The sequence below is a fragment of the Gymnogyps californianus genome, chromosome Z (assembly GCF_018139145.2).
Source record: "Gymnogyps californianus isolate 813 chromosome Z, ASM1813914v2, whole genome shotgun sequence".
Lineage (NCBI taxonomy): Eukaryota > Metazoa > Chordata > Aves > Accipitriformes > Cathartidae > Gymnogyps > Gymnogyps californianus.
This window is the reverse complement of record NC_059500.1, coordinates 46,578,616-46,592,154: the sequence shown is the minus strand read 5'-3', so window position 1 is coordinate 46,592,154 and position 13,539 is coordinate 46,578,616. Positions and strand designations below refer to the sequence as shown.

At 38.4% G+C, this 13,539-nt stretch overlaps 1 protein-coding gene across 2 annotated transcripts in view; it reads right to left on the bottom strand.

Moving 5' to 3' along the window:
- The window catches only part of PCSK5 (proprotein convertase subtilisin/kexin type 5), a 259,439-nt gene that overhangs the window by 197,734 nt on the left and 48,166 nt on the right, over positions 1 to 13,539 (bottom strand). For both annotated transcript variants that reach the window (XM_050913017.1, XM_050913018.1), the window contains exon 3: positions 12,221 to 12,334. In XM_050913017.1, coding sequence (XP_050768974.1) covers positions 12,221 to 12,334 — 114 coding nt within the window. The remainder of the gene's footprint in view (positions 1 to 12,220; positions 12,335 to 13,539) is intronic.

The window sequence follows — 13,539 nt, the reverse complement described above, 5'->3', positions numbered from 1 at the left end:
ACACTTCCGAAGGACAAACATAAAACAGAAGAATGCTTTCACTTTCATAATACTTTTATCCTCTTATATAGTAGTTAATCACCAGTTTGGAGTGGGAGCAGATAGAAACTGCAGGAGACAATGTTATAAAAAGGAAAACCATAAGAGGGTAGCAAATACACCTAATAATGAAATCAAAACTAAGAGAGTAGACACCCTAAATTGAGTGTCAAGATCCTCAAGAAAGCTGAACCAATCTAATTTCTCAGCGTTGTCAGAAAAGTAAATCCCGCCCCCTCTTCCTTTATTTTTTTTTGTCTTTGCTGTTCAGCTAGTCATAAGAGATGATGCAAGGGATGGGGACAGGATGAAGAAGCTGGGGGCAAAGATACTGTAGGTCGTAGGATGTGACACACAGAGCCTCAAGCTTGTCTTTGGTGTCTTGGGAAACTTCATCATCAGACAAGGGCTGTGAGGAAGTCTTGAAACACAAATTCAGTGGGCTACAAGAATTCCAGGATTTTTTCCAGAATCATGTTTTCTGTAAGCAGATCGAGTCCTTACCATGATGTAAGGGCTGTAATACTTTCTAAGTAGGCTGTATTAATTCCTCTATCCATGTTTCAATTCATGTACATGGGGACTTAGTTAATCAAGTATATATGGATTTCAGTGTTTCAGCAGCTGGGATCATATCAAGCCCATTCAAACACTGCATCTGAAAGCTTGCACTTAACCAACTTTCCTCAACAGCCTACTTGCAGCCAGACCAGGAGATGTATAAGGAAAAAAAGTCTCCTCCTGATTCAACATTAAACCTGGATGTGGAAGAGTACATGGAAGTCGAATAAAGCAGAAGTTATTCAACCTCTTTGTAACTTCAGAAACATTTTTTATTTGCTTAACTTGTCTTTATTTTTTTCTAAATGGGATTTCTGGCTCCCAAATGTAGTCTTGTAACCAGGAGTTGATATTCATAAAACCCAAAACACTATCTCCCAAGCAGTAGTTTAATGTTTATTAATAAACTGTCTTATCCGAAAGACACAGAAGAGGAAAACTCCACTATATACTTAATGTTTAGTCTCTCATGCATATTTATATCTGCCTCTCCTTAGGCTTCTGTGCTTATACTACTTGGTTTTAATACAGTTTTGAATTGTTTTCAAAACAGAAAATAACTTGCTTTGTTCTGTTAGGAATTCACATAAAAATAGATGAAGACAGGGCAATTATATGCTTAAATGGCATGCTACTCATTGATCAGTGGACTCTAATGCAATAGAAAGGGTAAGACAAAAGTGGTACCAATACTGTAAAAGATTCTCACTTGCACCTCTTGGGGCTGTCTGAGGCTCTTCCCCCCTGCACACTTCCTCCGACCACCACACATTTCTGCTGTTTGCTGAAAATGAGTTTGTTTTGAAACAACTAGTGTTTAAATTTTTGCAGAATTTATAATCTCCACAGCAAAAGAACAAGCAGATGTTGCCTGTATTGCTCCACACCTTAAAACTGGCATATTTTCCAAAAAGCCCTACTGCCTCTCTTTGAGGAGACTTGGGGTCTTGTGCTGACAAAGTCTCCTGTATTCAGTGACTGAGTTCAAAATGATCACTTAATTTATTTAGGTTATTTTTCATTGAAACTGTATTTAAAAGTCATGCAGATGTGCAAACACTTGCTGGACTTCTCTCCAAAATGGCACTGATAGAGTTTGCTACACTTTTAGTCTCCTCTGCTATTTGTTTCTTGTTTGGCTAGAAGAAAATCCCCTTCACAGGGCTTGAGCAGCAGATGTACTCACAGCAGAGATTTCAAGACATTAGAAGTAGCTACAAGCAATGCCAAGGACGACCTGCATCTAATGAAGTGGTGCAGAACACACTTTATTGAGTCTTCGTTTTCAGTGTGTTTGCTTCTTCTGTTGGGGTTTTTTTTTTGGTTGTTTTTTTCTGTTTAAACATAGTTGAAAAAGGAGCCTGAATTAAGGTCAAAAAAGGGTCAGCAAGAACTAAGGTCCTCTGCATACTTGTAATTTTAGTCACAACATTTGCTATACAGGAAGACATGTTAGAGCATGGATGCAGGAATCAGGAAAGCTGGAGTTTTGATGTCCCCATTGTCCTGGTTTCGGCTGGGACAGAGTTAACTCTCTTCTTAGTAGCTGGTACAGTGCTGTGTTTTGGATTTAGTGTGAGAATGATGCTGATAACACACTGATGTTTTAGTTGTTGCTAAGGAGCACTTATCTTAAGCCAAGGATTTTTCAGTTTCCCATGCTCTGCCAGCAAGCAGGTGTGCAAGAAGCTGGGAGGGAGCATAGCCGGGGCAGCTGACCTGAACTAGCCAAAGGGGTATTCCATACCATGGAACGTCATGCCCAGTATATAAACAGGGGGGAGTTGGCCGGGAGGCGCGGATCGCGGCTTGGGATCTAACTGGGCATTGGTCAGCGGGTGGTGAGCAATTGCATTGTGCATCCCTGTTTTTTTTCTCCACCCCCCCGCCCCCTTCCTTTTTTTTGTTATATTCCTTTTCATTACTATTATTATTATAATTCATTATTACTATTGTTAGTATTATATTTTATTTTAGTTATTAAACTGTTCTTATCTCAACCCACGAGTTTTACTTTTTTTTTCTTTCCTTTCCTCCTCCTCACCCCACTGGGAGGGGGAGGGGGAAACGGCTGCGTGGTGCTTAGTTGCTGACTGGGGTTAAACCACGACACCCATTCTCATGGTATCCTATGTCGTATGGCATCTGTCTTCAGTAAAGAGGGGCATAATGATATTTAAAGACTGGTATGAGACCTAACATCCTAGAGCTAAACAGTGGTTCTCCAATTTCTCCTTTGCAAAGGACACTACATAGATCAGGCTCTCTTCTGTACAGAACGGTTAGGAAATTGCCTTATGGAAGCGCAACACTAATTTTTGCTCCCTGACTGGGAAGTAATATAGCTACTGCTTGTGTCAGAAATTTATATAAGTCTCATAGGTTATGAGTTTGCGTCTGATGAGGGCAAACTGAACATATCACACTATTTTATTCTTTAGCAATCAGACCACAAGACAGGCAAGCTTCCGAATCGATTCTTCTGTACTGTGGCTGTGCACTTCTGGTCATTTTGGGGTTCCTGATGTTTGTATGGTGTTCTTTATGTGAAAAAAAAAAAGCTATAAAATAGTAGTTAAGTAGATATAACATTTAGCAATCCCTTTCCTGAAGTATCTGCAATTTTAGTATGCAAACAATAGCAAAAAAATACATAGTGTGTGTGTGAAACAAAGCAGTATTTTTTACAATTAATTACCTCTTCCGTTTTTCAGTAACATTAATAGAGTACTCAGTATTGCACAACAAAAGAAATTGTTTTGCTGTTTGATATTACTTGATTTTGATTTAAAAAGATCTGAAAAGTGGGTAGCTAACTAAGCAGTTGCTGTTGGAAAACTGCTCTTAGAAAGCAATGATGGGCAAACTCCTTCTCCTTGAAAAGAGAAAAAGTGTACTTCCCGATAAGTATGTACCTCTGTATATACATGAATGTTTTTCCTGCTGAAGTACTATGACAGAAAAAAACCAAAACACACCAAATTGTGCCCCAAGTATGGCACACTTTACAGCTGTTAATGTTAGCAATTTTATATCCATTTATATTCCATGTAATTTATTGTTAGTTGTTTATTTTGAACTAAAGCTAAAGGCAGATATTTATCATACCTCATTAGAAATTCAGCAAAGACTTTGTGGCACTATTTCCTTAGTAATTGCAGAAACTAGTCAGAAAAAGGCAGTTCAGAAAAACACAATATTATACACAAACGATATTTCACAAACAACATTATACAGAAAAGTACCTGTAGTTTCCTAATGTGACTCAGTTGTTGCCCAGAAAAAAAATTCCATTTTAAATAAATTCTTGAAAGATAAAATAAAAGTGGATACTCTCTTTCTTAAGATAAAATCACTGTAGTAAATAGGCAGAGGAATGTGTGCTATTGCTGTATGATTTATTATCAAATCTTTGACACTCAGGGAAATCTCTCCCAAAGCAAGTATGGAAATGATTTCAGTATTGCTGCTTATTGGTTCAGTGAAAATGCTGGCACAACCCCTGAACAGTGCTGGCTTCCATTTTGTGTTTCCTGGGCACTTCCAGGGCTGCTTATCTGGAAGTCAGAACTGAATGTCCCAGAGGAACAGACCAAGTAGCCTATTTGGTCATTCTGTCTTTAAACTATTTGCTAATCTTGCTAAACTAGTTGCACTAATAATCTCTTTTCAGTAGATAAGGATAAATCCACTTCTACAGGTTTTTGATTACTTAAAGTATGCTGTCATCTTCCAACAGGAAATGAATTTAGGTCAAATTGTGTATTACCTGACCTTATGTTACTAGTTCTACCTTGTCCACAGAGAACAAGAAGTGTGTTTCCACATACAGATTTGCAAGGTAATGTTTTGACAGACAGTTTGATTCTTTCTAGCAGGACTTCCACTGAAGTTAAGTCACAGATCGTCTTCTTAACTTTCTACAATACCAAAAGCTCAATCTTCTCATGCAATAAAAAACACAAATACAAAAAATGCATGCAACAACCAAACCAAGTTACAAAATATGCAAAACACTTACAAGCATGCCATGCCACCTCAGAAAGAACAATGATTTGGCTTCCACTGCACAGACGGAAAGAGAGAGAGAACAAGTCTTGGGAGGGCAATAAAAAGAGAGTGAGTTTTTTCCTCAGCTGCCAATGCCTGGCATAGGTGGGCTGGAAATGAATTTTTAGGAGGTCATAAAGGAGGGTGACACGTATTCATTTGCTGTGGTGTTAGCATGTGGCAGGTGAAATTCTGTCCCGAATTCTGTCTCCCCTGTACCCGGGCTTGCATTTGGACCCAGTGTGACCTCTCCTCCTCCCTCCGTCTCTCTCCCCCCTGTCCCATCAGGTGCCTATCACTCCCTCCTTTGTCCCCGCTGTCTCCTTCCACAGCCCCACTCGCCTTAGCTGACCTCATTAAGGGCCAGGCCAGGGACATAAAATCATTTGCCATGCTCTGCCACCCACATGTGGAGTTGGAAGAGAGGCACAAAATACGCCAACTCCCCACAGATCTCATCAGCGGCATAAGGGAGGCAACTGGCCTGTCTAACTCTTCACCTCCACCTTATTTCATAGCTACAGGACCTTAGGAGACTCACATTACTCACTGCTGATAAAGGCTTAGTAGCCCCATTCTGGCTGCCGTCCAGAGTCAACTATACCATGTCAGAGCAGGAGTGTCTGTCCCTGCCTGTGAATGCTAGTATAGCTCACCTGGGAGCTCACAAATATAACTGGAGAGCACTATGTAGTGTACTGGAGGAGTTTTCTGAAGAAACAAAGTAAGCTGGGTTCACCAGACCCTTCACCGAAGCTCAAAGTAATGCTGACTTTACAGACCTCGCTGAAAGTGAAAAGTAAGCGATTTTTCCTGGGTTTTGGTTTCAGCATTAGCGCTCAAGGCAGCCAGCCCTAGAAGCTGCTAATTCAGATCTCATCAGTCTGCATGGACTGCTCTCAACTGCAGTATAAATTATATTTCATCTGTCTATACCAGAAATCTTACAGTGCAAATATGAAAGGATGACTGATAAATATTGGCTAATGAGTTAAGCTTCTCAGCAAGTCTTTTATCTTCAACAGCTTTCTAAAAATCTCAGTAACATCACACTACATCTATAATTGTGCAACAATATGATATAGCTGTCTCATCGAAGTAATTCACCAAGTATTATTCACCAAGTAATTTGTAAATGTTAGTTTCCACTGTGGCTCAGTCACCTAGTTTTATTGTGCCCTGCTGGCACTGCTATAATCCCCTTCCACCCTGAATCCCCTAAAACACTTTGCATTTGTGCATTTGCTTGTCTTTTCAGTCCAGTTTTGGAAATCGGGAATGCTCTTCCAAAAGCCCCCAGAGCTAAGTCATAATATAAGCTGTTGGAGAAACAGCACAGCCAGGCATTGTATCTTTTCTTAGGTTTACAGATTTCTAATAGAGTATCTTTTCAGAAATTTTGTAAGAAAATTTGACTTTTTCGGCAACTGAAGTGCATTATATTTACCTAATATGTTTTTCTTATTTTTAAAAAGACTAAGTAAATTACAGTGTCTTATAGTCCTTTTCCATTATATTGCTACCTGTCAGAGAAAACTAGCAGACTACAGAGAGGTACAATGCAGCTTTACAGAAGCCCTTCTTCTGGGTTCCAAACAGAAGATTGTGAAGTTGTCTGCTTTTAGCACTCCTGCAAATGCATTTTGTCTTCCACCTACTCCCCAAAGCACAGTTTATGTCTAGAAAGAAGGAATAACGAGGAATAAATGTGAAGAGAAAATAACAAAGGTTGAGAAAAGGAAAGAGATTCTGAAAAAGGAAAATAATTTTCAAAAGAGGAAGTACTTCATTTATAGAGATCAACAGCAAAAGCAGACCTTAAAATTATTTAAGACAAAAAGTGAGCTGACATCACTGTGGACCTAAGACACATGTAAAACAAAATGAAAGTTTTACTTCAATGATGCTTTGAATTATACTTTATGTTGGTGTGGGATGTGTTTAGCAATGACAACTAAAAGACAGCGTTTTCTTTGGTTTAGATATGTAATAGGTGGTGTCCTCCTTCCTCCATTCCAAGCAGCTTATGAATATGACTATCTTGTCCATTTTCTATCTGAGAAGCTGACAGGCAAGTTCCCATTTTCCACTTCTTGCTGTGGTTTACCACTCTAGTGATACTGTCAGCTATTTCCCTATGTTCTCACATAAGTTTCACTGCTATAAAAATTTTCAGGATGACCCCTAAGTATGCATTTTAGAGACCCTGTCTAGCTTCTTCTCTGAGTATAACACCATTTTTAAAGTTATATTATTTATTTTTGTGGGTAGCTCAGTTATTTTATGCTTTAGTTTCTCAGAGGAATACCATCTTACCCCAGTGATTTCCTGCAATGGAAGTTCCAGCTTTCCCGTTTCTCTCTGACAGTGCCACACCTTCTGCAGCTATAAGGAGTAACCTCTGGATACATATTTCCTCCTTCTCTGATGAAGTGGCATTCAGTGATAAGAAAACACTTGGCTTATACACTTTAACTATCACATTTATTCTTAGGTGCTCTAACAGAACAGTGCCTCTCCCTCCAGCCTCACATCTCAAAACATCATACTCCTCCTCCAGTAAATTCTCAGTCTCACAGAAATATCCTACTATATGTTCAAATCCTGCCCAGCAGTAACTAGGCCATACAGAGTGGGAAGAACCTGGTAGGAAGCGGAAACTTCTCCAAATTAGAGAATCCTGTCAGCACTAGTAATTATTATTAACAACAGAAGGGATGATAACAGTACTGGAGAGGATTATACTTGATCAGCGTTGAAAAAGACTTGTGCCTGTCTGAACTGAATGCAAAGACATAGTCAGCATCTTTGTAGTCTAATAATGGCTTGTTAAAAAATAAACAATGGCTAAATTAATTTCTTGTGGTTACATTCTATTTTAAAAAAACATCCAATGAGCCCAGCATCACAGCAGAGCTAGCTTACAGCTGCAGAAAGCTTTGCTTGTGTGCCTCTGTGATTCTAGTTTCAGCTGACCACTACGAAGCTCTTCTGAAGTGGGTAGCAAAAAGAAATGAACAACAAGGAGAGCCTCGTGACTGAAGTCTATTAAAGTCAAAGTTAGTTATATTAACCACATCTCTGCATATATTTTTAATGTTTTTATATTTACCTCCTCTAGTTTTTATGACCATTTTTCCGTGCAGGCAAGATGAGGAAACTCATTAAACCAACTGGCAGGTACAGTGAAATTGGTTAGGCACAAAGTCCCCTTAGTCATTCCAAAGACACTGTTTGTTGTTATTACAAGTTAAGTAAAACAGTTTCAGATAGCAGTAGGGTTTCAGGGTTGACTTCGACCTCTTTCAGTTATGCAAACTGATTGTATATAATTCATCCAGTTATTGACAAACAGGTTATTTTGTCAACATTCGTATCAATGAAAGAGAAGAAATTTATTAGCTATAACATGATGATACAAAGACAGCTGAGCTCTGGGGATGGCATACAGGACTTAGCTCTCTCCTGACTCAAAATTTGGAAAGGGATGTTAACTAGGGACCTTCTTTCCCTTTGATTTTATTTCTTTGATATCAGTTCATTCTGAGCAAGCTGGACCCAATTCTGTAGGTCGGTTTTGAATAACAGTTGAACAGGTGAAGTTTCATGTGTGACTTAATCTATAAAAATGTTCTACTTTACTCTTAAGCACAGATGCCTCAGAATTCAGAGGTCATGATAAAGCAGTTGGTTTTTTTCCAACTTTCCTTGCTTTGAGGGAGGGAAGTCAGAAGAAAATTGCCTTTCCCCTGTTATTCAAAAGCATGAGAAGCTGTAATTTCTCAATAGATAATCCCCTGGTAATGAAAAGCACAAGTAGACTTGTTCAGGTGATGAGTGGCTCTGGAAGCTCTGTCTGCTTCAGCTTCCACAGAACCATAAGGTGCTAAATAACTGTATTCCTAATGTCTCTGCTCTTTCTAGGAATGTGTTTAGAATAAATGGAGAAAAATACAGTGATTAAAAAAAGACCTTTTAATTTGTTCACAGAATAGCTCTTGAGTGATACTTTTAAACTTTGTGATGGCCCAAAGGAGAAAGAAGGCCTGAATCCCCCTCATAACTTCTTGCCATGGATATCACACAAGCGAATATGTATTATTTCTAGCCCAGACAATTCAAATTACAAGGGGTGGTACTTGTGAAGAAAAAGCTGGGGGAGGAAAAACATCAATCAGATACTGCTTGACAAAGTCTTTGAATAAAAGGACTTGTGTCAACAAATCTGAACTACATTTACGGCCCTGTTAGAGATTATGCCAGTTCAACGGCCAAAGGTATCAATCTTAACCCACAACGAAGTTACTTATTAATCCAAACACAAACCTGTACATGATAATATTTTATTACTTTCTCAGTAACACGTCTGCAGCCAGCAACCTAAAAACCTCTTTCTGACATAGCAATGACTGAAACCATTAACTAGCCTCGAATTCCTTTTTTTCCCTTCAACTTATAAAGGTAAATAAGATTAACAAAAGTAGCTATAGTTACAATCACAAATACAGTCATATGAGGATATCTGGTAATGACCCAAGTCAGTCCTGAAGTCAACCCATTCACATATTTTTCACTATTCTCTCTGCTGAAATAGTATACTCGCTAATACTTTACTGATCTCTCTCAACAAAATGTCATCAAACCACTACCACTAAAGATACTGCAAATACAGAGAGTTATTCAGTAGAAGTAAATGCAATCAGTCAGGAACAGCCCCTTCCCAGAGGGTCTGCAAGTGAGGACTTTCTTCCACAGGTATAGAAATGACAATATTCTGAAAGTTGTACAAGACAAACAGTAAAGTCTGTTTGCTGCCCTAAAGTGCTTTCTGTATTGGACTGGCAATTGTAGGGCAGCTGTGAAGCAGTGTGGCTAGGCAACACAACTGATTTATAAATAGGAGACTGCTACCTTCCTGAACAAAATTAGAGGCAACTGCTATAAGCATCTATTATCAGTTAAAAAACACCCCACTAATCTAGTTCCACCAAAAAGCTATGGTGGTACTAAAAACCTTGTATACAAATCTAGGAGCACAAAGGAAAAATTACATAAGCTACTCTACATGATATATAGTGGGCTTTTGCTTGACTACCATTATTCTCTTGAAATTTGGCCTCCCTTTTTTTAGTCTAACACAGAGCTGAAAAGTCTGTAGCCATTACGGCAGACTACCTAAAGATAAATCACTGTTACTGTCTAGTTTCAATTAAAAATGCTGAAATGAAATTTTAAAAAAATCAGAACAGACAGGACACAATATCACGATCTACTGCCATTTATTGGAATCTGTCTGTCACCTTATGCATGTATTTATAGGATAGGCAGACTCAATAAACATACATATCAGAGGAGACAGACAAGTATACACATTTCAGTAAACTGGGAAAAAGACCTGCCATGATCCCATGACGCAAAATAATACAGCTTTCATAAACAACTGAAAAGAACTACATTTTGGATAAAAGCTGTTTTCAAAGTGGACAATGAACTGCTAAAAAAACCCTTAGCTACATCAACCCAGCACTGCAATTAAACAGAAATGAAACAGATTTCCACTGTATAAGCAGAGTTACTCCCTGAAAAACATAGATCTCTAATAGCTCAGAAAGAGTAATATGGAACAATTTTTCCATTGGAAAAGAGTCAGTAGTACAGTTCTTTAATAAAAATAAGAGGAATTTGGAAGTAAAGTTATTAATTAGCCTCCCATTAAAATACAAGAATTCAGGAAACTGAATAGCAAAGCTACTAGACTTTCTGACTGATGACATGCTCGTATGATATATCCATGAAGATAAGGACTTCTGACTGAGTTTACTAACAGCAACTGTTTACTGTTAGTTACAAACTACCTATGACATTTTTTGTTTTTCAATGTATGCAACAATGAATTACAAGCCAGAATGAAATTAATAAAAATATTTTTAAAGCTGTGTTAGGACAATCTTGTTCATTCACCTGAAATACTAAACTAATGCTTTGAAAGTAACGAAACACCTGAAAAGACAGTACCTACTTACAGGAAAATTATCTTATATATTGTTGCCAGAAAGGCATATTCTCTGCACTATCTGAGGCAATTCCATCTATCAAGTCATAAAACCTTCTGAGTGTCTTACTGTCAGCAACATAGGTGACGTAGTGAGAAAACAACATGTAAGGATTTAGAACTACATCAATAGGACAGTAGAGAAAGAGAGCAAGTCTTCTGTCAGCCAAAATGGAGATGTGTCAGCTGGAGTCAATTGCCTACTAAATACAACTTTTCATTGTACTGGTGCATAAAAAACTGGACATGACCCAGCAATGTGCACTCGCAGCTCAGAAAGCCAACCATATTCTCAACTGCATCAAAAGAAGCATGGCCAGCAGGTCGAGGGAGGGGATTCTGCCCCTCTACTCCGCTCTGGTGAGTCCTGGAGTACTGTGTCCAGCTCTGGAGTCCTCAGTACAGGAAAGACACGGACCTGTTGAAGAGGGTCCAGAGGAGGGCCACAAAAATGATCAGAGAGATTGAATAGCTCTCCTATGAGGAAAGGCTGAGAGACTTGGGGTTGTTTAGCCTGGAGAAGAAAAGGCTCTGGGGAGACATTATTGTGGCCTTTCAGTACTTAAAGGGGGCTGATAAGAAAGATGGGGACAGACTTTTTAGTAGGGCCTGTTGTGATAGGATAAGGGGTAATGGTTTTAAACTGAAAGAGGGTAGACTTAGACTAGATAAAAGGAAGAAATTTTTTATGATGAGGGTGGTGAAATACTGGAACAGGTTGCCCAGAGAGGTGGCAAATGCCCCATCCCTGGAAACATTCAAGGTCAGGTTGCACGGGGCTCTGAGCCACATGATCCAGTTGAAGATGGCCCTGCTCACTGCAGGGGGCTTGGACTAGATGACCTTTAAAGGTCCCTTCCAATCCAAACTATTCTATGATTCTATGATTTGCATCTTCCTAGGCAAAATGAGAATATTTTTTTAAAATGCCGTGAATACAAAAGTTTCACTCCAGGCTTTAACTGTGACTGTCAGGCCAAAAAAAAAAAATAATTTTTGCTCGAAAACACGCAACTCATGTCAGACAGGAAACAGTACAAACAACCCGTTTATTTCAACAATGCAATTGTTCATTACTAAAAAGAGTGTAATTATAACACTGAACAGTCAGTGTTTGCAGCTCTTTTCTCCTGTTTCAGGACACAAGATATTTATATCACATTGATGTTGGAGACAGTGAATTAGGCACATTGAAATCAAGTGGTTTCCCTGCTCTCACAGATTGTGGCTAAGTTCCTTCCATTCTCATTGCTGAAAGTTTATCCTCTAATAAGTAATTCCCAAGACATCTTGCAATAGGAAGCATTCATGAATGAATGCATTAATAAATGTTTCCTATTGCAGGGCCCACTGGGAATTCTTTATAATACTTGTAAGGAGTTTACAGACCTTCATTAGTTACATAAAAAACCCAAAATTTGCTTTTTCTGAACATACTATTCTGCCCCTTTTCAAAATATCACAGCAGACAACTAAACGCTACCACGAAACAGAGCCAATGACCCCATATGTACTTACCATGTACCACATGCTTGGCCACTTGGGATCATTGAAATAAGTGGATTGGGTACCACCAGGTTTATAATCCCTCTTTATCCTTCTTTTAACCACCTGCTGTTGTATCCACTCCACCTGCCAACCAGGAAAACATATGGAAAGTGTTAGGGTTCCGTGGAGATTATCAAGAAATGTGTGAAATCTTGGGAAGTTTCCCATTACCATAGTCCAAGATGTATTTCATGTTAAAGAGTTCATTTTGGCAGTGGGAACGCATAGCTCAGCTTGGCATACTGTTCACTAAGGAATATGTCCAATTTAGTTAGTGTTACAAATCTCCCTGAACAGCTACTTAAATCCCCTGCTAGAAGGACTTCATTGGCTATCATCTTTTGAATGTTATTATTTTATTATTTTTCATTATTAGACTAGTCCTTCTTTAGAATTTATAAAACCAGATACTTTTAGAAAATATAACCGTATGTTACAATGAAAGATTAATTACATTTCTGACAGGGTGGGGGTTTTTTTGTTTTCATTTCTTTATTTTTATTTAAGTCTGTTCCTGAAAACAAAAATGTTCAGAAAAATATTCAAACGTTTTGCTTAATCAATATCTAAATCACCTTCACCACACTTGGAGTGAAAAAACAAAATTAAACTGTATTTTTAGCAAAGTGACTCTTTGTCAAGATTCTCTCAGCCAGGCACTCTGGAACTTTATTTTATACCAGGTTCTCCCCCAGAAGAAACAGCTGGGTACTGAGCAACAGGTCAAATTACAACAACAACAACAACAAAAGAGCTTGAAACAGGAAAATAAATATAGGGGTTAAAAATCTAATTCTGAAAGTTATATTCTTGTCTGTCTGACACCTCTTCAAAGATTCATGACACATCCAGAAAAGGCGACACCAAAAGTGACATCAACCTTAGAGCAGACAGGACTCTGCAGTTATTTCTGCATTAGCTGTTCTAAATGGGAGCTAGTTTCTATAAATGTAAATAATATAAACCATCCACAGAGAAACGCAAGTTATATTTACGCACATCTAGCTTCCTGACAGCTCATATTTCTGCTCAATTGTTTCATGGGATATAACCATAAAAATTCAATGCACCTCTCTCCAAGCAAGACAGCCATTTCCTACTAGCAGCCAACTCTGCACCTTTTATTTGCACTGTTTATTAATATCTATGTATGCACACAAACATACAAATATATAAAAGAAGTTTACTTTCAGCTCACATATTTCATAGTCACTTGTCAGAGATTGTATTAATGTTTTACCTTAGCAGGCTAATCTCTCTACTGTGCATCCACAACTCAGCTTCAAATG